The sequence below is a fragment of the Cebidichthys violaceus genome, unplaced genomic scaffold (assembly GCF_023349555.1).
Source record: "Cebidichthys violaceus isolate CVI_PGR_0920_01 unplaced genomic scaffold, fCebVio1.0.p SCAF_2, whole genome shotgun sequence".
Lineage (NCBI taxonomy): Eukaryota > Metazoa > Chordata > Actinopteri > Perciformes > Stichaeidae > Cebidichthys > Cebidichthys violaceus.
This window is the reverse complement of record NW_027176372.1, coordinates 19,063,454-19,091,056: the sequence shown is the minus strand read 5'-3', so window position 1 is coordinate 19,091,056 and position 27,603 is coordinate 19,063,454. Positions and strand designations below refer to the sequence as shown.

Here is a 27,603-nt window from a genome sequence, read left to right as displayed (position 1 = left end):
GCTCCTTGGACACAGGCTCTATCTGCATATATTAAGACAGCTGAGAAGGTGAGATTGGGGGAGGTGAGGGAGGAAGATAGGCAGCTAGTGATTTTTTCCTGTGTCGGACCTCAGGAAGTGTAATGTCCCCGAGCAGCGCCGTCAGCATCCCGTCACCCACACAGCTCAATCAAATCAATAAAAAGTCGACAGCCAGTGTGCTGAACTAGAAGATGGCCATCAAGCCGCTCCTGAACCAACTGGTGTCTCCTCCTTCACTCGGCTTCTCTGTTTCCACTCTGGCAGCTTTCCTCCAAGGCCTCAGCTTCTTTGATCGCTCTGCAGACCTCAGATGGAAATAGAAACACCAGGTGGCACAATAGAGCTGAGCTGGAGACTTAATTGAACTGTGAAACTTAATATGTAGCTCTTGTCGTTGGGTTCAACTGGGTCTTAAAGGCTGAATCTGTTACTGTGCATCAATATGAAGCCAATAGATCATCTGCACTTTACATTTGACCCTTTTCATGTTCCCCAAGAAAAAAAAGAAGAGCAATCGCGTTTTTCCATAAAGTAGTATTCATTCTACCGAGAGGAGCATCAAAAATAACATATTGATTCTTTTTTTTAGTTGACAACCTAAGTAAGTGGCAGAAGAAAGATTAGAGTATATTAGCCTAGAAATTCAGAATTTCAATTTTAAACAATCATTATTGATTGTGATTATTTTTCCAATTAATGATTTTTTTTTTTAGAAAGCAGTGACACTAGTCACCACAATTTCCCAGAAACCAATATGATGTCTTCAGCAACATCCTGTCTTATCTCGTTTTGTCCGACTAACAGACCATAATCCAGAAATATTCAACATACAAGGATGTAAAACCGAGAAAAGCAGAAAAAGCTCAAGTTTTTAGAAGCTGAATACATTTTTTTGCCCTTTCCCTTGAGAATTGACTTTAGAGAGAATCATTTTTTTTATTGAGTAATTGTTCTAGCTTTATTTGCCAGGATAACACATTAATTCCACATTAAATCTAATCTTAATTTAATTAACGGGTAAGCTTGTAAAATCTGAAAAATATGCATAAAATTGCCCAGGGTGACATCTCTAAATTCTTTGTTTTGTTTGAACAATGCTCCAAACAGAAACAGTATTTAATTTACAGTTATATTAATCAGGAAAAAGCTTTATATTCGAGAAACAGAAACCAGTAAATGTATTATTGCTTGATAAATGGCTTATACAATAAATGTATCATCAAAATTGTTTTTGAATCATTCTGTCTCATCGATTAATCAACTAATCATTTCAGCATTACACGTATAAATTCAACTAAATTCTAGAATAAAATAAGCTACGTTAAACATTCCTTGCATCACTATCGTATTCTTACAGTATTACATGTAGTCAAATTAACTGAATGATTAATAAGGAGCCATGAAATCATGCATTTTGTATGTGATTCTACATGGTGTCATTTCTGTGTGAAACGAAAGAGAAAAGGATGTGTGGGATAAACGTATTGTCCCAACGGCTGGAACCACAAGCCGGTTTCTATTATGAGATGACCGCAGGACGTCCGGCTGTGGCGGTTAATAAGCATCGGTCTCGCTGCCCCAGTCTTCATTCTCAGTCCTCACACCTTTCCAACGTCCCCACACACACACACACACACACACACACACACACACACACACACACACACACACACACACACACAGTCTCATCCCCGAAGACATTCACTGACTGTTCCCATGGCATCCGTTCACTTTGCTCCCAAGTGATGGTGTGTGTACCGCATTACGTCTGTGTGCTGCCAACCTCACACACTGAGATAATGTGTATTTCTTCATATTCACAGGCCAACCCTCCCCCCATCATCGTCAACGCAGACTCACTAGATGCAGGCCCTTATGTAAGTATCTGTTCTCTCTCTCTCTCTGTACAGTATATATCTCTCTCATTCACACTCCCTCTGTGCATGAGCGTGTGTGTGTGTGTGTGTGTGTGTGTGTGTGTGTGTGTGTGTGTGTGTGTGTGTGTGTGTGTGTGTGGATGAAAAGGCCTCCTCCTGGTAGCAACATGCTGTTTGCCATGTGGACCGACAGCCATTATCCTTTTGACCCTGCCGGTTTGTGGTGAATGTGCATTCTGCAGTTGCACATTTAGTGTCACATTGCAAACACATTTTAACGCTTTTGATTTGTGGTGGTATTTTTAGTTAGTAAAACAATCTGGGGAATGTATGTGTATATTTTGTTAAAAATCCTATTCACCATGGTTCTGTTAACATCAGTCTACTCTTTCTTATATGGGGAAGGATTTAGCTGCAACATTTGCATGCATCTCTTACTATGTTTCTAGAAAATCCAGGCTCAGTGATGTAAATAACCATTATGCTTTTGTTTTGACAGGTAAATGGCAGTGATGGGATGTACAAATATGAAGAGATCATTTTGGAGAGGGTGAGTTTTACCAGTTGCTTGTTACATTTTTTACCACGATTTACACATTCCTCTTTAATGCATTTTCTGCATGATAGATAGATGTCTCCCCACTAGGTGGTAGTAAGTAGTCTTCACTCAGTGAGTTTAAAAGAACATGAAAACCAGAGAAAGATCCTAATTGCTGTACTTTATGAGAATCATACGTGATATACTGCGCGTTAGTGGAGTTGAAGCTGTTCCATCGCTGCAGTAAGAATGTCTCATGTGAGTATGAGCGCAGAATAACGCCAGTGAGGCATATCTTTTTACATAATCCCGATGCACATGTCATCAGCAGACGCCAGAAATGTAAAGTGCTCTCCTGTTCAATTGTTCAGCAGTCACCGCTGCACTTGTCAGCGGCGGTTCAGCTTGTAGTGGCAGAGTTTTATGTTTCTACTCTCATTATTCAACCCACATATAGATGCACCGCCGATCCCACGGTAGATGCACACCATCTCTCCGCCCCTTCCACTCTAAGTGGCATTTCTGCATGCGGAAAGCTTCAATAAGCTATGCATAGTCACACAATAAAAGGACTGTGGGTGTGTAACATTTGGTGGTAAGGCCCAGTGTACTCCTCTCGGCTCCAGAGCCGCACACTGGGAGGCCTCAGCCTCCCTCTGTCCTAATTTGTTGTGACTGTTGTTCATTAATTATAGAAAATAATAAAGTGAAGTCTTTTCTCAGCTGTCTTGTTTGCTGCCTGTCTCTGTGGCCACGGCTGTCAGATGCAGCAGTGCGTTTCAACCCACTGGATCCAAAGGGGTCCTCTGTCATTTCAGGGACAGGAGTGATGGGAGGTGGTAGTGTCTCTCTCTCTCTCTCTCTCTCTCTCTCTCTCTCTCTCTCTCTCTCTCTCTCTGCAGAGGGTGAGAAGCTCTGTATCATGCAATAGAAATGATGCTTCTCAGCTCATCTTTACTTTAGATCATAACTCAACCTTTCTGTGAACACTGGGCATTTCTAACACTGATGCATCTCTGTGGGTTGATGGAATAACTGTGACATTTTGAATGAAGTGCCCTCTTCTAATGAAAGACATGGCATTATCATTTGTTACAAGCAAGGACACACACACACACACACACACACACACACACACACACACACACACACACACACGTGCCGGTGAAAATGGACATCAGAAAGGCCTGGTGAAATCCCTGGAGCAGTATGCATCGATCACGTGTTCTTCTGAGATACCAATACACTTAAGAGCCACATTGCACTGACCCTGAGCCCACATTTGGTTCATCACTTAGAGCTAAGTGTGTGTGTGTGTGTGTGTGTGTGTGTGTGTCTGTGTGTGTGTGTTGTTTATGGTACCCCACTGAAAATGCCAATCATAACCTGTGTGCAGGGGAACTCTGGCCTGGGCTTTAGCATTGCCGGAGGAATAGACAATCCCCACATTCCTGATGATCCGGGGATCTTCATCACCAAGATTATTCCTGGTGGAGCAGCGGCTATGGATGGAAGGCTCGGGTAAGTTCCCCTCCTAACAGTGCAGTTACAAATGCTTCACAGATGAATGACAAGCAGATAATAAGATGAAGAAACAGCAGAAAAGACGAAAAAACTATTTGAGACCAATGCACGTGAGACAATAAAATCATAATAAAAAAAGCAATAAAATAGAATTAAAAGCTATAATAACAGTAATAGTAGTAAAACAGTGTGAAATAGTATCTAGACTAGATGTCACCCTCCCTCCTCTCCTCGCTCTTTCCCTCTTTTCTCTTTTCAAGCTCCTCTGCACCTTCTGTCCTCTCTCTACTCTAACCTCCCTACTCTCCTCTTTAAAGCTCACCACCACCGTGTCCCGCCAGGCAGTGCTGTGTGGGAGGCAGAGTCTCTACAGTCCTCTGCCCCCAGGCTCTATGTGTTTCCTCAAAGTTATGATTCACTGGAAAACCAAAGCCTAAAACATGCAAAAGTTATGATACAGAGTGCTTTTTTTTTTTTTGTATGCATCGGCCAACTGACAGGGCGATGTGTGTGCTATATATTAAAACGTTTCCCTCCGCAGGGTGAATGACTGCGTGCTACGTGTGAACGAAGTGGACGTGTCTGAGGTGGTTCACAGTCGGGCGGTGGAAGCCCTGAAGGAGGCGGGGCCAGTGGTGCGGCTGCTGGTCCGACGGAGGCAGGCACCACCCGAGACGATTCTGGAAGTCAACCTGCTGAAAGGGCCCAAAGGTCAGGGACACATCCAACTTATCACACACAAAGACAGAAATATATGCTGGGCTTTCAATTTGGAAACACAGACAAAGACTACAAGAAGTGTTCTTTATAGAGGAGGCCGCTCCAGACATGGAGTACATCTAAAAATGTGTTAAATCAGAGGTGATTCTATGTATACCTATAGACGTATCTGACTGTGCGTATTACTCAACCAGGGCTTGGATTCAGCATCGCTGGAGGGATCGGCAACCAACATATCCCAGGAGACAACAGCATCTATATTACCAAGATCATAGAAGGAGGAGCTGCCCAAAAAGATGGACGGCTGCAGACTGGAGACCGCCTGCTTGCTGTACGAGCCTCCCTCTGACTCAGTCCCATATTGAATATCCAAATCAAAGAGAAGTTATTATACATGCTCATGTAGTTCACTGGCCAGTTTAACAACAATTCAGCTGTAGTTGTTAGTAGGACTGATTACAAACACCTAATGCTTAAGCTGGGCATGTATGGGCTTTATGTAGATGACTGAATGGTTATGGGACATAAGTACACTACATTATCTCGCCCCATCCTGTTATATTAAGCTAAGCGAGACAGACAACACACATCAGAATTCATGACTTTGTGTATGATTGATAATCTACCATTTGGGGCCGTGCAATGGGACAATAAAAAGGCCCATCAGCTGGGCATAATAGGGAGACATATTACATTGGTTTAAGGCTGCATCACTGAGCTCTCATTAATACAATATGCATTTACAGACATGTTGCTTTACTGATGATTTCACACCATTAAAATACAAATACAAAAACCAGTCAAACATTTTTAAATACTATATATTTTTGGAAGTGTTACATTTTTGAGAGGCTCTTGTGATTTTTTATTTCATTGGAAATGACTTACTTCTGATGAGGCAAACCCTTCATCTTAAATACGGTAGCAGGGTAGTTTTTTAACATGCTGTGTATTGGCTTGACCTTGCCATTTTTGCAAACTGCTACGTGTAAATATAATTAAATAAACTATTTAAATAAACCCTCAAATTAATGATACCTTTCGGAACTTGACAGTTGATAAAATAGTAATAAGATAGTAATAAAATACAAACACATCATTGTGGCAGTCAAATGTAAGTTCAAGACAGAGAAACAGCAGGCTGTTCTCTGAGAAATGCAGAAGTATTTGTTGTGTCTTACTTTGTCAAAAGGCATCTAGATACTGGAAAGGCCACAGAGAGACGTTTTGCAGTCCTACTGTCTGTTGAAAACATACGTAGCCTGTGTCATTTCAAAATTGACTGTTTATTATCAACTATACTTTACCCCAGGTGTCTTATTAGAGCGATCAAGATCCACGCAATTTGCAACAATATAAAATCTCAACCATTTCTCAGTTTACACAAACAGTACTGTGAGTTATTTACAAAGAGCACGTTGCTTAATATAATGTGCGAGGTGTTCAGAAACTTTTGACTGACAGTTTATTCCCATGGAATGTTTTCTTAAAAGAGAAATTCAGAGCATCTTGAGAACCTCTACCTACTGCTTTTGACCTCTGTTAAAGCTGCGCAGCACACCAACCTTTCACTCTGCTGTTGAAATGTACTGAAAATCTCATAATGCCTCCAAGCTATGATTCATTATTGTGTTGGCTGGTGTGAGTGCTGTTGTGATGCGTGATGTTGTCACAGTGCAGCAAAGACACTAGGTGTTCCAAGTGTTGATTTTCCTCTTCTCTTTTCACGACAATCATCACATTCAGGTGAACAACATCGTGCTACAGGACGTGCGTCATGAGGAGGCAGTGGCCGCGCTGAAGAACACCTCTGATATGGTTTACCTCAAGGTGGCCAAGCCAGGACCTGTGCACCTCAACGACATGTACGCCCCTCCAGACTACTCCAGCAGTACGTATCTACCTCTTCTCATTGCTGTTTACACACTCTCCAAGGCACAATCTGCATTTCATACTCACTTAAGTAGCCAGCTCCAAAGCAAGAGCAGGTTCATAACTGTCTTGACGTAAGGTTGTGGGTGATTTATAAGTCAAGGTCCGTGTTAGAGCGGTTTACACTGGGAATCATCTTTTTTTTTTTGTATCTTTATCAAAGATGTTAGTGTTGTATCACTGTTCTCTCCCCAAAACTGCTATGCCCAGACACCCACATAGTGAATGTAGTGAATGCACACACACACACACACACACACACATATAATCCTACCCACAGCAACAACAAGCGCAGTTCTCTGCCTCCCACTGAGTGTGGATGGTTTCTCACATCCCACCTGCTCATGAGAGCCCACGATCTTGAGCTGCAGCTTCTCAAATTTCCACAGAACAGTGATATAGTGTTAGAGGGGGCTATTGAGGGCTTTTTTTTTTGTATGTTCTAAATGTTTGCAGGGTTTAAGCGCACCCTTAATGCAGACTTAACCCCGCTCTGACAGCATAACCCGTGGTCAGATGATCTGGATTTGAAACGCTTGTTTTATCATGCTCAGCTGCCTCCATCAAGAATAAAAATTCAGGGGGAAAGAGTGTTTTATGTCTGTGATCGTTCTTTTGCTTGCACGCACAAGTACTTCTCCAACTTTTCAGAAAAACAACCCCAGTTGTTCCTCTTAGTTGAGAAGAGGAAACATCAGGTGTAGATCACTGAAACATCTCTGGTAATACTGTACATTAGTCCGTGCTGGTTGCCTATTGTGTAATGAAAAGCACAGGCAGAGAACAGAGACAAGACACGATATGTGTATAAAAAGCCAATTTCCTAAATGTCATTTGAATTCTGGTTTCATACAACCTGGGTCCTATTTTTGTAGTTTTGGCCACCATTCCCATTGCTAATAATAATCACTGTTCTCACCAAGTTAATTGTGAAGATCTTGGAACGCGAAGAAATAAAAAGACAAAAAGAAGGGTAAGAAGCACAAGCAGAACATGCAAAGGCAAATTCATGCGCATTTGTTTTTTTTGTTTTTTCTTTACCTCCAAATAGAGTGGTTAAGAAAATCCGGCCAAACTGTTGACCTCATTTACAGTTTTCTCTGCATCTTCTGCAGCGCTGCTGTTGTGCCAGTGTTGTAATCATTCTCTCTTTCCCCCTACTGGCCTGGCCCTCCCTCCAGCCTTTCCCACCATGGTGGACAACCACGTCAGCCACAACTACATGGGGGCAATGGAGCCCAAGCCAGTGTACCCGCCGCCCCAGGTCACCCCGTCCAGGTACTCGCCAGTTCCCCGCCACATGCTGGGAGAGGAAGACTTCACGAGGTATGTTGCAGACCGGTTCCTCCATGATTTGACTCCTCCTCTCGTACATTACACTCATACAGGCTCTGTGAGTGTAAATGTGAATGATTGCTTGTGGAAATCAACTAAAGTTTTTTTTTTTTTTTGCTGTTGTAGTAGTAAGTGAAGACTAATTGCTGTGGAGCTAAATTGTGAAAGATTAAATTACTCAGTCTTTGAATCAATCATTTCTTTAGTTTTCATGGGTTTCTCTTTGCCTCCATTTTGTTGCGGTTTTAAAGGTGTTGTCATTGTGTGGTTTATTTAAACGATATATAGCTACATACAGTCATTTAAATTGCTCTTATGAAGTGTTTCATGAAGCAAAACAATGCTTTGTTTACAATTTTGTCAGCTCATCAGGGCCCTGATGGTGCATACTGTATTACAGCTTGACAGTGTGTGGTGGCTGTGTGCTGACCAAATACTTTGCAGAGAGGCCTCTTGTCACTTCTTGTACTTGTTATGACTGTGTTTTAACCTTTGACCTCATATCCAAGTACTGGATCAAAAGTAGCATTCATAGAGGCTTGATTGGAGTGCCCCACAAGGCCTTGAGTCATCTTAACCCACAGCTTGGGGGAGGGGGGGGGGGGGGGGGGGGCTGTATTCTCTCTGCGTGTGCGTGACTGCATGCAGGCGTTTATGAGTGTCTGCGTGCTGTGGAGTGAATGTGTTAGTGGATGAGTGTTCGTTATGTGGCCCTGTAATGTCCTTGTACAAGCTGTCTACATGACTTGTATGTGCATTTGTCGCATCTTTGTCGGTATGTGTGCTTTGTTTGTGTCCCGCACTTGTCCCGTTCACTGTGATTCCTGTACCCCCACAGCAGGGCTGAACCTATTTACAGTGTCATCCACAAACCTGGGGACATCAAGGTGCCCCAGGCCCTCTACAGAGGCTTCTGTCCTTCCCCTGCTCCCTTGTGCCAAGGTCCACTCCCCTTCTCTGGCAGGTACTAACCTAGTCCATCACGCCTCGCTTAGCTAACCCTCCTCTATATAGCTTAGCACCTGGATCTGGCATCAGACAGGAGTAGGGCCAAAGAGGGACCGCAACCTCACCTGTGGTATGTTTTGCCACACAAGCAGAGGGAATAGACAGAGAGGAGAAAGATGGCAAATGACTTCTTTTAGCTTTCTTTGTCTCCGTGTTTGCATGTTTGTATGTTTTCTCACCTCACGTCTTTGCTGCTTTGTATGCTGTTTCGCTAAGTATGTTCCTGCTTTTTTATGTTTGGATGAAACACTCCGTTTTTGACCCATATCACACTCACATGAATTGTGCTGAAAAACAAAATACTGTAAAAGCAAATTGACTGTAGAGCTGGAACGTTTTATAAGACGTTAGCTTATTATTTCTTGCCCTTTGTGTGTTTGTTTTGTTTTTTGATACACTTTTCGTAATTTCAAAGGTCTGCTCCGCAGTTGTTATTTGTCCATCAATTTCAGACTAATCTGCCCACATCTATGAAGCTAAAACAATAGGGCCCTGTTTATCGCAGTTTAAAATGGAGTCGTACCTGCTCCTCACAAACACATCTCCACGGGAGTGCAGCCGAAAGGGCTTCACGCTCCCACAAGCTGCTCAATTCCATCTGTCAGGAGGCATCGACAAAACCAAGCCTCTATCTCGGGCCAAGCTACTTTCACTGGTGGTTATTGCTGAGGACAATAATATACATGATATTTATGGCAATGTGTTTGGCATTACCAAATGTGCAAAAAGGCCTCCTGTTTGTTGAATTAGCTTAGCTTATTTGTTTCTCATATTTATTACACTACATCCACATTCTTGCCCATTGTGCTTCACCTCATGGATGAATGCCCTGGTGTTTCTGTGTGAACCATTGCTTTTGTGTAGTATGTTTGTTTTGAAAGTAGCTTATATTCTGTGCCATTCATGCTATTTATTTATTTTTTGCCAATATGTGTTTTCCTGTATGTATGTATGTGTGTGTATGTTTGTGAGTGAGAAAAGGACAGATTATAGTGTTGCTGTTTGGCTGTAACTAAAGGCAGGTTGATGTGTTTTTATAAAAAAAAAAAAAGGACAGTACAGGAGGATAGTGGTTACACAAATATCCGTTGGAATGTTTTGCCTGCTGCTCCATGTATGTAAATATAAACACCAAGCCTGGCTGTTACCATAAATGTAATGGGGGGAGTGAGAGCCTGATCTGTACGGGCCAGCGGACCAGTAGCAGCAGACAGTCCTGCAGCTGTCATGATTCATCTGCACACTGGGAAAACCAGGCCATGCGCTCAGGTCTTACCCCTCTCATCACCAGTGCTGCCAGCACCAATCGCACACACATACTGTACACTGAGACTTTTGCTTATGACGTGCTGACACATAGGAGCGCACACGCAGACGCACGCGCTTTACGTGCAATGCACAATTATGACACGGACACATACCTGTGGGTATACGTCCTGCGCACCGGACAGCTAGTAAATCAGGCGGTGCAAAGTAAAGCCGGCCTACATACTGTGACCATGCGTGCACCTGTTTGTCCCTAGTGGGTTTGTGTGTCACGTCCGCTGCATAATCCGAAAAGAATTGTCTCGGAGGACATCATGGCCGACAACCGACTTGATCCCAATCACAGCAGATGAGCATGCAGCTCCATCACACTGACGGACAGATAGCAGACACCTCCCTCCAGCTCCAGCAGCATCCCCATTGGCTCCAACTGGGAGGGGTTATTTTAGATGGTTGCTGTAGTAAGCACAGGCTTCCGCAGAAATGGAGCAGGCTGGTTGTGAGGAATGAGTCAGAGCTCGTATCGGCCCTCTTCCCATCTGCATAACCCCCCTCAGTGGTGTCATCACAGACACATCCTCCCCCTTCTCCATCTGATATTACCCCCTTCTTCTGGAGAGATGTCAGTACTGTACATCTTTGTCTCTCTCCACACGATAAGAGACAGAAAAAAACTCTGCGTTTAAATATGCATGTTTGGTGTAAACATACTTGTGTGCAGTGTGCACAATCACTAACAAAGCAGCTCCCCTCGGCTGGTCCTATCAGGGCTGCAGTTGTTAGATATACACAACAATGCTTCTAGTTAGGCTGCTTTGTTCAGACACAGCTTACGTAAATACAGCAGCCTGCGGACTGCAGCAGCAGGTGAGCTAATCAGTAACGTTATGTGTCTGATGATGAACACGCACAAGCGCAAAACCTTTGACTGGTCAGCGCAATAATTCAGTCATCAATAATGAAGGAATGCTTTTACCTTTATTTATAAGTATTTTTAAAACCTGCAAAAGCAAAAAGGGGCGTTTTAAATAAAATAAATCACAGCAGATTCAGCAGAGTACTCGTCTTAATCATTCATCGCTCCATTTTATTCTTACTCACAGTGAGAGGCATGAAATATCTTAAACTGTCTATCGCCTCAGCAGTGAATAATTCTTTCCCTATGTCAAATGAGAAGAAAATAGCAGGGCATGAAGAGGAGCTAGCCACAGAAAATACAGGGGGAGGAATTTAAGCAGTGAAAAGGAAGACGGAGACAACGCATCATTTTAATTTTATCAGTACACGCTTCTATTCATAAGCTGATGTGATCCATTTGGGGGAAAGGGAGAGATAAAGTGCCGCAAGAGGTAGTGCCTGTCTGTGGAAAATGGCGTCCATCTGCAGTGTCCACCATTAATCAGCCAAGCAGAGCCAATTACTGGGCTGAGTCCAGGGCAGCATGACCCGCTGAACCCCGCAGCCCAGATATCCATTCACAGCTTTAGGATTGAGCTGCGACCAACCCTGAAGCAGACAGGGAAAAAAATAACGCCGGTGGGGGCTGAATTAGAGAAAATAGTCGCAGGAGAAATGGCTGGGCAGAGAGAAAGGGTTTTTACCGCTCTAACTGTTTACATTCCTGGCATGGATGAAAAGGCAAAGGGGGGGGAAAGGGAGGGGAGGCAGGTCTTGTGATAACGAGGGCTTGATCCCTGCATTTCAAACTGTAGGTATTCGCTCCCATTTTCCATGAGAATGGCCAGGCGATTCACATCCTATGGACAAACAGTGCATGCAGAAACTCACGCATGCATACTGCACCGACTGTGAGATTTAGAAAGTCGCCGGCATTGTGTGTTCAAATATTCCACAGTATAGTCTGCGCATTATTTTCCCGTGAGCCTCCGCGCGTGCAGCCAGGTCACAGAATATGGCGCCGTCAAATCAAAGGTTCATGAGCTCCTCAGTTTGTTTTCCCTTTTGAGAAATTAGCAAGGAGCTTCTGGAAATCTGTCTGCCCATTCTCCAGGGGACCAGGGCTGACAGACAGGAATGTTGGTGTGCTGTTTTTTTTGGGGGGGGGGGGGCAGCAGGTTGTGGAAGGGGATCAAACTTGGATAACCAGTTCGCCAAGTCCTGATGCTCTTAATGTAATGCAGTCCTGGTTATTCCAGATATGAGTGAGGGGTGATTTTGGCCGTCTTCTCTTTAGAATTGAACGAAGATGATTTGCATGGGAGCGTTAGGGTTAAATGTTCAGTCTTGCCTTGATGATGAGGAGAGCGTGTTTGTGACAGCCCAAAGGGGAGCTGCTTCTAATCACAGCACACATGGATAAGATAGGGGAACTCTAAAATTGTGGCCCCTCTCCCAGTGGCGGGCCAGACAGGAAGAGAGGGTCGAGGAGTAAGGGCGGTGTGCCATAGCCACAATGTTCACAGTCAACATCTCATCTTCCATGTCGCTGGTGAGGAGCCGGCCTGAACGCACTGTTAGGAAATGCTCTTTCCGAAGCAAGCACCATTTCCGGATCCTAAGGTAACCATGGAGATCTGTGTGCCTCGTTCGGGATGGGATGAAAAGCTCAGGATGGAAAGCGAGGTTATTTTAAGCTTGACTTGTTTGAAGGCAAGTCAGTTGTTTTAGCATATTTCAAGGATTTTGCCACTTGTCTTATTTTTTTAGCTTTTCATTTGTTATACAAAAAAGATCATAAAAGGCTTTAGAAGAAAAAGCCAGAATGTTTTAAGCTTTGTCGGTACGATCAGATTGAGTCTGCCTTGTAGAAACGCTACTCGTTAGGAATCCTGCAGACCTCACTATGTTGCTTTTGATCTCATCTAGTGGTCTTACAAGATATCATCTGCATCTAAGTTCAGTTCATTTCAAATGAAGACACTTAACCAGTCACTTCCTGAAGTCTTTCTGTAAGCACCAATTTACTATTTAGGACTTTCCGATGCTTTTAATTTCTTTTAGTGGAGTAATCAACGCTTTTTAGTTTTTTCAGTCAGTCATGGGTGATGATTCTGAAAGTCTGGAATGCTGCCTCGGCTGCCATCAATGGGAAAATGATCTTAACAGCAAGTTAGAGCGCAGCCACTAGGGATCGAGTCTGAATTGTTCCTGTACACTGCAGGCTGAGTACTGGAAGAGAAGACCACTAATGGGAACCATGCAGTGTTTTCTGTTAAAGAGTGGAAACTGTGTGTGTGTCTCTGTGTGTGCGCGCATGGCTACGTATGTGAGCGCATGTAGGTTTATGTGTGCATTTGTAAATAAAGTGTGCATGTGTTGGTGTGCGTGTTTGTGTAAGGCCAACGCTGGGCTTCCTAGAGTGTGTGTGTGTGTGTGTGTGTGTGTGTGTGTGTGTGTTTGCGCTCGTGTGAAGTGTGCGCTCAGAGGGCTTTTGCTGGACCATTGCAGCGGTTTGGCCTCTCTCACATCTTAAAACTGAGGCAGTCTGAATAGCCCGCTGAAGGATGAGTCATAGTGGCTAAAGCTAAAGCAGAGTGGGTCTGTCGAGCAGGAGGTGGCTCATTGTGTCTGCGCACATTAATATCAGTGGGTGTTTAAATGTGTACACGTGTGCACATTTCCATGAGATTGCCATGCAAAGCAGAAAGTTCTATAGCCGGCAGATAATATGCATTTGGATCCAATCGTGTTGCCGCTTGTTTTTATTGCATTCATTGTATTTCAAAACTCTTTGCCGTGTTAATGATGTCATCCACATTATCTATGTTAGCATTGTGATTACCACATGATTACGACATGGTTAATCATTGTGTTCTACTGGTGAGTGGTCCTGTAGATCCATCATTTAAATGTTCTGTTTAAAGCACTCGCTTTTAAATATATGCAGAGTGTATCTACAAAAAGATCTGCAGTGCTACGGCTTGCAGCACTCGACATTTTGGGATCATACACAACAGAAGATGGCTGTTGCCTCTGTACACGCCTCTCTTGGTGCTGTTCCTATTTCCGTTCTGGTCATATCTCTCTCTCTCGCTCTCTCTCTCTCTCTCTCTCTCTCTCTCTCTCTCTCTCTCTCTCTCTCTCTCTGCCCATCTCTTCTCTGCTCTCTGTCCTGCCCTTCACCCTGACGCTGTCACTCTGTTTGGCAGGGAGCCGAGGAAGGTGTTGCTGCACAAGGGCTCCACAGGCCTGGGCTTCAACATCGTTGGCGGGGAGGATGGAGAAGGCATCTTCGTCTCCTTCATCCTGGCAGGAGGGCCGGCTGACCTGAGCGGCGAGCTGAGGAGGGGCGACCGGATTCTCTCGGTCAGTATCGCAACCTCGAGCTTTCTGTTTGACCAAATCAACGACTGTAACACGTTTTAGGCATGTCGGCCAACTCAGAATGTCAGAATATGGACGATAGAATTAAGGTAGCCTAGTGTTTAGAACGCCCTGCTGGAATGTCCTTGAGCATAACATTAAATCCATAACAACTCCGAGGGAGCTGAGCTGTGCTCCGCCAGACAAGAGTATTCTGTCAATCAATAAAGCATTCATTGAATTACATATTTATATCCCTTGACTTGTATTTCATAACTCTTAACCTTTTCAGCAAACCCAGTGTTGCTCTAAAATGCTGCTTCTATTCTGAAAATACTCTGCAACACGTTGAATGAAAAACAAGTTATTCAAGTTTGAAGTGTGAATAAATGTTTTAACTGCAACATTGATTGTGTGTGATTGTGAGGGTTATTCAAAATGAGTGGTCTTAAGTCATATCATTTTCACACAAACCTATAATCTGGTCATATTTATTGAGGGCAGATCTTATCTCCACGGGCTGGAATCAAACCATCCAGATTGAGGATAAGCTCTGCTCCATCCAGCTAGACTTGTTTCTTCTTCAGAACTACATAATTAGACGAGCGGCACACCTTTAGGATCTACACTTGGTTTTCTTGCTTAAAGATTTTGTTGTCTGCCTGGTTTCATGCAGGTGAATGGAGTGAACCTGAGGAATGCCACACATGAGCAGGCGGCTGCAGCGCTGAAGAGAGCTGGACAGACTGTCACCATCATAGCTCAGTACAGGCCTGAAGGTGAGGCCATACTGTCTCATATCACACATTAACACTACGTGCCAAAATGGGTCTTGAAAGCAGTTTTGATGGGCGGTATTGGAAAGGGTTATCATCCAACAACCAAAAGTATTCTTGAGCCAGATTAGCCTGTTATTTTTTTTTACTGATTGTTTTGCTATTTGCCCCCAACTGACCCCCGTCTATTGCCACCTGTGCCACATCGCCTCCAAGTTCCAACCTGTACTTCTTTGCTTAAATAATACTTAATTTATTTTAGTTTGTGGTCATTTGATTAAACACAGTTTTATTTGAAAGTGAACTAAATATAAACTAAAATAATACAGCTCAATTTTGATACAAAATCCATTTTAAGATATGGCACAAAATTACCAATTAATCAAATTACCAAAACCAACTACATATTTAAGGCACTGCAGCTCCATGCAACCTCACAGATTCCAGATAATAGTCTGGCACATAACACCCTGTAAAACCAGACATGTCTGTTTATACACTTCCGATTTTTTACGGATTAAACAAACAAGATAGCATGCGTTACATTTAGAGGCGCTAGTAGGAAGATTGTTTTAGTCTGTGGACAGAGCCAGGCTAGCTGTTTCCACCTGTTTCCAGTCATTGTGCTAAGCTAAGCTAAGCGAACCGGCTGCTGAATAGACTGGTAACGATTGACATTGAGCAAATAAGTGCATTTCCCAAAATGTTGAACTACCGGTATTCCTTTAAGAGCAAGACAGGAGCGCCGTCAAATTGCATTGTGGGAAACGTAGGATCCAGTGCTTAGTTTATTGGCTCATGCCAGGCAATACATGTCAGGATGTCTCTGCCTCTGCTGCTTTTAATCAAGCCATTAAAATAAAAAAACATATTTAAGATGAGGCGGCACTAAATCACAGGAATACCACTTAAAAGTTGCAATGAAACATCAGATCCACCTGGTTTTGGTGTTGGATGCAAATGAGGGCATCGCTCCAGCACGGCTCACTGTAGGAAGTATTCAGATTCAGGGGCGGCGCTTGTGTTAGGTTAGAGGGCTTAAGTGTTATTCAGGTTCACAGGCGGCGCTTGTGTTAGCATAGGTTAGCTTGTGTTAGCAGCATCGGTTAGCGGGCTGAAGCGTTGAGCCAAGGCGGCAAACGAGCCGCTGTTGTCTTTCCTGTTCAAACTCCCGAGCCGCGCTGTTCGTGGACACACAAAACCCGGACAGCAATGGGAAGAGGACACTAAAGCTGAGAGTGGGAGCTACGACGACAGAGGAAAGTTTAATAAGACTTCAAACGAAAGGTGGAAAACGGGAGAAAAAAAAAATTCCCAACTGTTATCTGTCTACCAGCTTGTGCGGATGGGGGATGGGCTTGACTACAACAGAAGAAGCCGCATGAACTCCCGAATGACTGGCGGAAGAAACCGGCGAAATAATAGCCACGGTTTAATTTAATTGAGGTGGGACGAGGAAGAAACGTCGCAGGGAACTATTGACACACTGAAGCAGGGACCGTATGAGGTAACAGGTTCATTTTGACTGTTACTGTACCGAGGTAACGATAGTTTGTTGCTCTCTCTCTGGCTGTAACCTGTTGTTTTAACACTACTCCTGTAACATTAGACGTGAGTTTACGTTCCTCTCTGAGAAAGTTAAGGTTGTTTGTTTAATCAGCCGTGACATGGAAGTGAGTTACCGTGTGATTTATGCGATAGCCTCACCCCTACTGTACTCCATACGACAGCTTCTATGGGAACCTCCTGACATTACCTGGAATCCGCGACTGTATTACTTTATTTCTCAATTGGATTTCCTACTTGAGGCCAGTTTAAGTAGCTTAATGTAGTCAGTGATATGCAGCAGGATGTATTAATTAAAGAGTTTCTTAGCTGTTTTTTACGTGACAAACCTTTAGGTGTGGACGCAGGTGTGTTCACACAGGTGTTTGTCAACTTGGTGGTGGCGGTTTTAAACGGTGACTTCACCTGTGAACTCAGCCAAATCTGTTTGCGACATTGGACTCGTTGAATTCAAGTCCATTTTCATGCTGACTAAAGCAGAATGTATGTGTTGGCTAGTGAGTAACTTAAACAGAGTTTATATAACAAAAGGACACCACTCTTTGTAATAATAAACTACAGATCTGCTGTGCATTGCAGCTACTGTGGCAGCTGTATTTTTCTTCAGTGCTTTTTGTAATTCTTTACATGTGTACTTGAGCATGCTGCAGTAGTGCTGTAACAACATTGGGAAGGATATTGTGAGCTTTAGTTCTCAGGTCGGACTATGACAGGAATGTGAAGGGGCATAAGTTGTAGCATGCGCTCACTGTATATTCCACTCCCTTTCAATACAACACGAGCCTTAAATGTCCAATAACTTTCCACGGTCATTTGAGATTCAGGTGGAACAGGATCAGTGAATTGTCACTGGGCTAAAGTTAAGCTAAGACACAGGCTTAGATCAAAATTGACAGAATGGCGGGTTGCGTTTTCCTTCTGCTACAGAATACGGATTATAATGCTTCATTCTTGTGAGTTCATGTTGTCTTGCATGCCAGACCAATCGGGCAGCATCTTGAATAACGATGTGGTTCGCTGAAGGGAACCTTTTGTTTTCCGTACCAAATCATGCTTTCAGCCCTGCGCCCCCTTTGTAACGCAGTGAAGGACACTTATCTGTTTGTGTACAATGCTTAACTCCTCAAAACACCCCGAGCCGAACGCTGGCAAATGATTGACTTCCTGCATCTCCACTGGTGACCTGAGATCTGTCGCCAGTAATTCTGCTGGCATCCTAAAGCGGTGTGTGACATGTCGTTCGTTTGAGTTTGGAGCAGGAGGAACCCCCCAGTGAGATGTACAAGGGACAGTCAGTCAGGGGGAGGAAGCGGAGGGTGAATGCTGGTTTATGCAGGGCAAACTGCCTGCAGAGTATTCTCAGGGGCCGGGGCCCGAGTGTCTAAAGATCTCTGATGGAAGGCCAGCGCCGAAGACGACAAGAAGCCCCGACAGAGCTCACAGGCTGCAGCGGGAGGCCGCCCTGACTCTCAGTGGCTTACTGGAGCATCACCAAGTCTTTAACTCGCATTCAGCTGGAAGGAATCGAAGTGAGGGGTGTATATCCAAACACTGCCTTGCCTCACTGTCAAGCAGTGTAATTACACAAAAATCTTTGCATGTAGGAAATGGGAGGAGAACCGTGGAGGAAGTGTTAAACTCGATGGCCTTCAGCAAACTCACGCCAGTCTGTGTTTCAGAAATAGTTAAGCCAGGGTCTACATGTTCCTCCTGCAGTATATTATTGGTGTGTGTGTGTGTGTGTGTGTGTGTGTGTGTGTGTGTGTGTGTGTGTGTGTGTGTGTGTGTGTGTGTGTGTGTGTGTGTGTGTGTGTGTGTGTGTGTGTGTGTGTGTGTGTGTCTGCACTGGCTCGACTATCCCTGAGAACATAACACACTCTCACATTACAAGTACATGCCTGCTGTGTTGCATAACTGGATCAAAAGAGAAGCGACCGCCCCCCAAAATAAAAAGGCTGTACGTCTAATGAGGACACGCAGTGGGAGTGAGTGATACAGAATAGTCCCAGTTTCTATTAGCCGTCTTTTCTTCCTGTAGGTCACTCCTAAAAATACAGGCTAGCTCTTGTGTGTTTAAGTGCTTTAAGGGACAAAGTTGTAACGTTAACAATTGTGGACTCCCGTTCCCTTGTATTTCAGCGGTTTGCTTGTGAGTAGGGATGCTAATGAATAAGTGATGTGGGGTTGATCCATATAAAGACTCGGATTTGTCAAGAATGTCATTGCAAATATGGCTGATTCCTAACCAGGTAGATATTATTGTGTTCTTATAACAATCTGTAACACTTGCTGTCAGTGTCATCAGATAATTTGCTGCTGTAGGTTTTTTATGACTCAAATAATTTACAGGTGTTTATGTAATTTCTGAGTCATTGTTAGTGACTTTTAACAGCACTTGGTTGGGGAAATTGCTTAAGTTTGCCTCCCTGCTTGTGAGTGATTTGAGGACTAAATGCAGTTGTGATTTGTGTCAGTTCAGGGACATTATTTTCATGACTGTTACTCCGTGCGCTTGATATTTGAGACGAGACAGTCAATACAGAACTTACGTTTCACTGTAATGTTTTGATCTCCTGTGGCTCTGTTGTGATACTCGTTCTCCAGCATCACAGTGATTTCTGTTTGAGTACTGGGAGTATCCTTCCTTTTCTGTGTAACAGGTGTTAACTTCCTTTACTGTTCCATGTCATTTGAAATGACACTGGAAACTGGAAACGCTTCATTATAAAGGAAGTAAGTGCTGCAGATAAATCAGAGACCGATTAGTGTGTTTCCCTGCTCTAGTTACACAGACAGTGTGGTGTATTGCACATAGACGATTGTGTTGCATGTGTGCTGATGTCACAAATAACGAGGCGCGGCAGCAATTTATGGTTTAGCTTATGATTCCCACCCTAACTCCCAACAGAGGCCGGTGGTAGATCAGCGCTCCTCTTGAACGCGTGAGATGAATCATTTGGACGTTAAGAATGTGAATAAGCAAAGCGTTCAGCTCTCCCACCTGCGCTACTTCTAAGTGCTACGTCAGTGGTTCAGCTCCCAGCCGGCCCTTCAGGTCGGTGTTATTGTGAAGACGGGCATTAAGACGACTCTCTCTACTTAGCTGCTCTTTATATTGTCCCTAAAAACCCTCCTCTCCCGTGCCGCCATTCTCTCCTGGCTCCCGTGCCTGAGAGCCAAGTGGACTTGTCTGAATGGCTGTTTTCCGCTTGTGCTTGGAGTGCTTGGACGTTGCTGGTGGTTACAGGCAGTCAGGCGGTGTCTGGTTACCTCACCTTGCAGCGTCACCCTGTTGTGTTGTTAACCCTTTGAGCAGAGACCAGGGTGGAGAGCTGGCGCTGGGCCCGGGGCAGGATGTGCGTTTGCTTTGAATCCTTTTTAGGTTTCGGCAGGTGGTCGGAGTTCAGTGACCTGGACATTGTTTTTGCACCTGTTCAGAATTTTTTTTCCCGGGGCGTTTGGACCGTCTTCTGCTAAACCAGCATTGTAGGCTTAGGCGTTTTTGTTTTTCAAGGCTACTTGTAGGCTTGTTCGACAGAATCTGGACCTTGATCTCTGGTTGTTCACGTTACAGGAAGTGTTGCCAGCTATGGATGATTAAGCTGTAAGGTAGGAGTCCACCCCTGAAGGCATTGGCAGTAAAAGAGATATGTGAACTGGTTCTTTTTATAGGCTAATTATGATCAAGACATAGATATATTGTGTTATTAAGGTGATTCTAGTTTTTCATATACAGCGAACTTCCTGGGCACAGCTGTACAACATGAAACATAAACACTTATTCATTCTAACTGCGATTCATTTCCTTTCATCGGCAGTTTAAATCACGTTTTTAAGATTTAGATATATGACAATGTTGGTCGCTCACACGGCTGCTTTTATGTGGTCCCAACACCTCCTTTTGTGTGATCACATGAGCGACCTAGTCTATTTGTTTTTCTAGCTGCATCTGCCGGTCTGTTTATCTAGCCGTGTGGTGCGGTAGCCTACCTTGTTCCAGCAGCCTGGGCACAGCAGGCTAATGAGAGCGTTCTTAATGAGGAGGTCCAGGTGGATTCATATATCATCCCTGTGCTCCAGAGCAGCAACTGGATTTACACACCTATGACAAATGGTCATGCATTTGAAATTGTTGGGAGGCCTTCCCTTTTTTCTTCTTTTTTTTAACCACCCTAAAGAGCCCATGTTGAACTTAATTAATCTGTGTAATTAATGACCTGACATGAGACATTACTGGATGAGTAAGGCAGATCTGTGATAAACCATCTGTTCCTGGGGTCATTAATCAGCCTAAAGATTCGCTGAACCTTTTCCTCCATTCTCTGCAGCGCCAACAGTTTTCCAGTGAAACACTCTTTTAGCCTCTTTTTACTAGACGACGTTCAGTACCACCTTCACCTCGGGTGTATCAACTTATTATTGACACGGTGTGTTTTTGTTTGTTCCCGCCAATGCAGAGTATAGCCGCTTTGAGTCCAAGATCCACGACCTGAGGGAGCAGATGATGAATAGCAGCATGAGCTCAGGATCAGGCTCCCTGCGCACCAGTGAGAAACGCTCCCTCTATGTCAGGTAAAGCTGCAGCACACACACACACACACACACACACACACACACACACACGGCGACGCTTGCACTCACAAAGTGATATTGTAAGATCTGGAGTCAAAATAGCTACTCTTGCATAATGAACCTCTACCTGCCTGTGGGGGAGAACAAAGCCTGAAACCACGTGTTTGTCAAGAAGCAGCCCCGCTGTCAAAAGTTCAGCAGCGTGACGTATCATGACCAAAAACACGGTTCCTCACACTGAGCTTTTTGTAGGGTAGCATATAATTCAGGGCTTTGGGTTGATACAATTCATCTCCATCATAAGTTGATGGACGGGCAACCCCTTGTTGTTGTTTTGATGCCACATATGACATTGACTCTACTTTGCGTAATGCAGATTGACAGTGGGGCTTGTCGAAGTGACCTGTGTTATGACACTTTGGGCCGGTCGCCAATCTGGATGGAGGCTCGTTTAGGAATTATTAAAACAGGAGACATCGCTCTGCTCACATAAAAGCAGCGAGTCCCAAAGGGCTTACAAGGGTCAAGGTGAAAGGACTGTGTGTGATGTAACTCCGCAGTCCAAGTACTTCACCCGATTTCTGCTGAAGCGCTAATGCGCTTCACTTAACCTAAGCCTAATAGCTACATTACTAGATTGATTTAGGCTAAGTTCAAACAGCAATGGACCTTACTCAGATGTATCAAAAGTATATAGGTGTTATCTCATTGGACCCCCGCTATAGAGGGAGGAGTGTTAACAATCTGAGTCACGCCTCTCTTATAGACGGCCTCCTAGGAGGCATGTAGAGCCTAGCCTGCTCCTGTGCGGGTGACTAAGCCCACAGATATGTTGGAAAAGCTGTCTAGCTAGCCGGCTGATGCAGGAGCCGCCATGTCCTCTCAGCCCAGCCTCAGGAATGTGTAGGCGTTAAACCTCTAAGGTGTTCTCAAAAGAAAAAAGAAAACAGTGTCACATGTGCTTCCACTCTCTCTGAAACGCTCTGCAAGTGTGTCAAGGTGCTATAAAAAGGTTAAGGTTAGGAACCTTGTTAGACCTCTCACAATAATGACGTTATCGACTTATCGGTGTGGCCTCTACCGCTTTTGCTGACCTTGATATTGCCCGTTGTGTTTACATGCTTCTTTATTTACATACAAATGTAATGTAACCTTTTAGCCAACATGATGCGAGTATAAACAGCAGGGTTTTCTTATAAGACTTTCGCAATGCACAGTCATGCAGAATTTTTGTTAACCGAGCCAGAGAGTGCATTTTGATCATTATTTTGGTTGTGTGGTTTTATTTTATTGACCTTTTTTTTATTTACTTAACAATATTTAAATATTTTTCACATTCCAATTCCAATGTCTGAATATACTGAAGAGCTAAATGTTCACTGCTCTTTGAAAGGCTGTACTTGCATTATCATGCTTTTATATTATCATCATACCAGTGGCGTAAAATGCAGTTAAAATGACAATAATATTGTTTATGGTAATTATTTCTGGGACAATTTATCTTCCCACTAAAGTAGTTATGGGGACAGGTCTAGCATTGCGCAGCAGCAGATACGCTTCCACTAGATTGCATCGTGAATCTTTCAGTTGTTAAAAATGCTCAAAGTCGTTCACCTTGGTACTGGATTATTGTAGATATACTGTAAGCTTGTGGGTTAAGTAAACTAAGATGACTTTTGGAAATGACTGGGTTTACCTGTCTGACAAGATAGTGACGCACTCAAGCAGACAATAAACACTGTATGTCTGTGGTGGAAAGTATTTGGCGACAGCAGTTAGAAATGTCAAGTGGGTATTCATGAACGGTGTGCTTTAGTTTACGTGTTGTCAGAGTGGGACCTTGCTTTCCAACCATGGGGATTTATAAAGTGATGCAGGAAATTCAAAGCTGCCATTTTGTGCCAAGCGTGGAGCAGATTGATCTTGATGAATCTGGAATCTCTTCACGCAAATTGAAGATAAAAGGAAGGAAGTTGTAACCCCAGCCTTTTTGTTTTTGCAGAGCTCTGTTTGACTATGATCGAACGAGGGACAGCTGCCTGCCCAGCCAAGGCCTGAGCTTTTCTTATGGGGACATCCTCCATGTCATCAATGCTTCTGATGACGAGTGGTGGCAGGCGAGACTGGTCACGCCACACGGGGAGAGCGAGCAGATCGGGGTCATTCCGAGCAAGAAAAGGTACACTCGCTCCGCTGATGCCAGTCCGAGCTCGCGCGACTGCTACCATTCATGCCCATTCTAACCCTATTCCCCCCCCCCCCCCCCCCTTTTTTTTTTCTCCCGCCCCCAGAGTGGAGAAGAAAGAGCGAGCCAGGTTAAAAACAGTCAAGTTCCACGCCAGGACCGGCATGATTGAGTCCAACAGGGTAAGTGTAGAGGGCCAGCTGCTGCCTGCCCTGGTGCCAGAGAGGCTGTCTTCAGAGCTGCTGCTGGGCTCCCAGGGAGATGGCCTACTTCCCCCCCGAGTGTGGGAAAGAGACCAGCACCTGCTCACTGAAGCGGGCACAAAAAAAAAAGCGCTCGTGTTACTGTATAGATTACACAGAAGCTCCGTAACCTCCGCAGCTCATGCACTCAGGGATATTAAGAAATGTGCACTTAGAAAATGTCTGCACGTTTTGTCAGAGGCTGATCCGTCGGATGTAATTTGCAGAAGTATAAATCAGTTTGAATGTTGTCTGTAATGCAAGCAGATTGAGTTTAATGAAAATGGTACATGTTTAAGTTGGTAAATAGAAGCCTGATTCCTTCACATTGATGTGCCATTCATTTTCACCCATTACCTGCTTCCCATTTTCATTATTTGACGTGGATTGTTTGTTTACATCTCATTTGTTTTTTTTTTGCATGGGTGTCGAGTACCCTCATTGAAACCCATTCTGTTTTTGTTTTCACCCTCTCGTTGCCCCCCCTTCCCCTTCCCTCCTCCCCCTTCTCACCCACACATCGACAAGCAGCCAGTCAAAGTAAAGCGCAAAAAAAGCTTCAACCTCTCACGCAAGTTCCCGTTTTACAAGAGCAAGGAGAATATTGTGCAGGAGTTGGGGGAGTCTGAACGTGAGTACCAGCTGTGTGATCGAGGGGGGTGGGTGGTGGTGGTGGTGGTGTTTTTCCGTCCTCTCCCCTTCATGCTTCAGTTCTGTCTCTCAACTTTCATCTCTCCGCTCACCTCCAGGGATGGTTTGTGTGACGGCACCAACTCTCATCCCTTTCTCACCGTCCCAGAGAGACGCCCCACATGCAGAGCCGGCATCAGGCTGCAGATGTGGGGGGGGCTCTCTGGTGTGTCTGTGCATCTGTCTCTGGGCTCCAGAGGAGTGTGTGTGCTGCCAGCTGTGTGTGTGTGTGTGTGTGTGTGTGTGTGTGTGTGTGTGTGTGTGTGTGTGTGTGTGTGTGTGTGTGTGTGTGTGTGTGTGTGTGTGTGTGTGTGTGTGTGTGTGTGTGTGTGTGTGTGTGTGTGTGCGGGGGGGGGGCTTGGCTGCATTAACACACCGGCCTTCTAACACCATGCGATGCTACTCCTTGTATAAGTCCTGATCAGTTCTCCAGTCAGTCACTGACCCACAACAAGAATCTCATTAACTGGACTGAAGCTTTAACACTTAAACAGGTCAAAATCCCATTTTAATGGGATTGGTCTTGTGTAATTGAAAGAGCGTGGCTTACTATGAACAAAGTGGGGCTCAGGCTTAATGAGCACAACGCCATGTGTCAGTGGGCCCGGCGAGCACCACACAGCACTCCTCTCCCTCTCTGCCCCAACTCTCACTAACCTCTTCTTCTTCCTGTCTGCTCTCTTCTCTTGGTTTCTGCTCTCACCTGTCGGGACACCTAGGACTTCCCAGGGTTAAGCGATGACTTTTATGGATCAAAGAGTTTGAGTAAGTGTGTGGTTGTACTGTGTCAAGCAACTGTCCCCTGAGCTCAGAGAGAAAATGCTTTGTCACTGCAGACCCAGCTGGGAATGCTAAACCACACACATTTAGTTTAGAGGGACACACACACACACACACACACACACACACACACACACACACACACACACACACACATACATATGCCTACTCAGATTCACAGTACATATAAAATATGCATTCCCAAGGGAGGCTGAGTGAGCGTTACACTTATTCTGAATGTCTCCTGGGGTCTTTACGCTAAATGTTTATCAGGGTTTTGTCAGATAGCGTCACTTGGAGCTGGAATATATCTGTCACCAGAGCACAGTGTTGGTTGGAAACACTTTTTCCCTCCAGTTCCCCCGAGTCAGCCGGCTCCTGCCTCCCTCCTGTGGACGGCGCAACGCCTTTGTATGTTTTCTTTGTCGTTTCCCTGATACGAGATCCGCTGCCACAGGCACAGATCTAGCAATAGGAAACATTGGCCAGGGATTTCAAGTCATTTGGGATATTGTCACAGGAAACACTTAATTTCCTATTGCTCGCCCCTAAAACCACTTCCCCAATATTGCGAGAGCATGGCTACAATACTTCTCCTTTCTTTATCCTCTTTTTTTTTTCTTCTTTTTTTTTTTAAAATGGCCTAGATGTTGAGAAACAGGGGTGTTCTTTCTAAGGCTTGTTTTTAAATGATCTGTAACTCACTCTTGTGCTTTTGCAGAATGCCTGACATCCAACACAAGTGACAGTGAAAGCAGTTCGAGTGAGTCACCTTAATTTCTCCTGGTTTGTTTTACACTGCCCACATAGACGAGTGAATAACATGGTGGATGTTCTTAAATTTACCTGTGAAATGACATCTGTAAATGAATAATCCTCTTGGTGTTTTATCAGCCATGACGCCTCCTTTTTGTATTTCTTTAAATGAGATGTAAACTTTCTGATGATGGTGTTTTGTTGTTACAGAGGGACAGGAGGACACCATTCTTTCCTATGAGCCAGTCATCCGACAGGAAAGTGAGTGATTCACTTCTACACAATTGAAGAAAAAAAAAAAATGATACATTGTAAGTGTCTACATGCATCCTCACCCCCACCTTCATCTCTCTCCATTGCAGTCCACTACACACGGCCTGTGATCATTCTGGGCCCAATGAAGGACAGAGTAAACGATGACCTCATCTCTGAGTTCCCACACAAGTTCGGCTCCTGTGTACCCCGTGAGTTCACAGCGACCAACAGATCCAGACGGTCCGACTAAACGTAACGACGGCGATGATGATAATAGATCCGCTTCTTTCCCTCCTGCAGATACGACTCGTCCGAGGCGAGAGAACGAGATGGACGGCCAGGACTACCACTTTGTGGGCTCGCGAGAGCAAATGGAGAAAGACATTCAGGATAATAAGTTCATCGAGGCCGGACAGTTCAATGAGAACCTCTACGGGACGAGCATCTTGTCTGTCAGAACTGTGGCTGAGAGGGTAGGCTTGTGTTTCTCCGTACGAGTCGGTTACCAGATTGGGTTTGGTGCATTTAAGGTGGAACCAGAGGCATGGTGGGTTTCCTGCTAAATCCGAAAGCAGGCGTGTTAATTATTAGTTTGCAGTAGTCCTCTGAATTATGACAAGAATCAAAATCAAACCGTCATGAATATGTGGCTTACTTGTGTACAAAAAAAATCTAAACGTGTCTGGTGTTGTCTCTACCAGCAGGGGAAGCACTGCATTCTGGACGTGTCGGGGAACGCCATAAAACGACTGCAGCAAGCACAACTTTATCCGATTGCCATCTTTATTAAACCAAAATCCATTGAAGCCCTAATGTAAGTTTGAGCTCTTCTTTACATGCTGCAGTTAAGACTGTCAGTGCGTCGGCGACACTAATCACAGCTGCTTGTCTTTTTTTTTTTCAGGGAAATGAATAAGAGGCAGACGTACGAGCAGGCCAACAAAGTCTTTGACAAGGCAGTCAAGCTGGAGCAAGACTTTGGAGAGTTTTTCACAGGTTGGTCTCACTGCCCGTTTGCTTTGAGTCACCGATAAATACCAGTAGCTATTTTATGTAATTATATTTAATCTGTCAATAATATTCCTGGATTACTTGGTTAATAACAGATGAACAACCCAAAGATATTCAGTTTACTGCTGATCACACAAGACGTGCAGTAAAACCTCCCCACAGAGAAGCTGACACTAGATATTTAAAACAAATGACTCATTTACTGTCGATCAAATACCCTAATTAATAGACTCATCTTTTCAACTCTAATGGATTTGTTTTTTAATTTGTAAATCAATTATTTACC

General features: G+C 44.3%; 1 protein-coding gene across 11 annotated transcripts in view; it reads left to right on the top strand.

Annotated features, from left to right (window-relative positions):
• dlg3 (discs, large homolog 3 (Drosophila)) overlaps positions 1–27,603 on the top strand; it is a 73,861-nt gene that overhangs the window by 42,311 nt on the left and 3,947 nt on the right. For 3 of the 11 annotated variants that reach the window (XM_068715011.1, XM_068715014.1, XM_068715010.1), the window contains 19 exons: positions 1,845–1,898; positions 2,398–2,448; positions 3,833–3,957; positions 4,502–4,671; positions 4,875–5,011; positions 6,427–6,572; positions 7,777–7,938; positions 14,331–14,487; positions 15,161–15,263; positions 21,284–21,398; positions 23,401–23,577; positions 23,690–23,765; positions 24,357–24,456; positions 26,017–26,058; positions 26,262–26,312; positions 26,414–26,515; positions 26,607–26,779; positions 27,008–27,120; positions 27,211–27,302. In XM_068715011.1, coding sequence (XP_068571112.1) covers positions 1,845–1,898; positions 2,398–2,448; positions 3,833–3,957; positions 4,502–4,671; positions 4,875–5,011; positions 6,427–6,572; positions 7,777–7,938; positions 14,331–14,487; positions 15,161–15,263; positions 21,284–21,398; positions 23,401–23,577; positions 23,690–23,765; positions 24,357–24,456; positions 26,017–26,058; positions 26,262–26,312; positions 26,414–26,515; positions 26,607–26,779; positions 27,008–27,120; positions 27,211–27,302 — 2,146 coding nt within the window. Of the gene's footprint in view, positions 1–1,844; positions 1,899–2,397; positions 2,449–3,832; positions 3,958–4,501; positions 4,672–4,874; positions 5,012–6,426; positions 6,573–7,776; positions 7,939–8,785; positions 8,912–14,330; positions 14,488–15,160; positions 15,264–16,342; positions 16,768–18,707; positions 19,076–20,082; positions 20,436–21,283; positions 21,399–23,400; positions 23,578–23,689; positions 23,766–24,356; positions 24,457–25,234; positions 25,281–26,016; positions 26,059–26,261; positions 26,313–26,413; positions 26,516–26,606; positions 26,780–27,007; positions 27,121–27,210; positions 27,303–27,603 lie in introns of those variants that run through there. The other 8 variants (XM_068715013.1, XM_068715012.1, XM_068715021.1 and 5 more) reach the window with 7 other exon arrangements.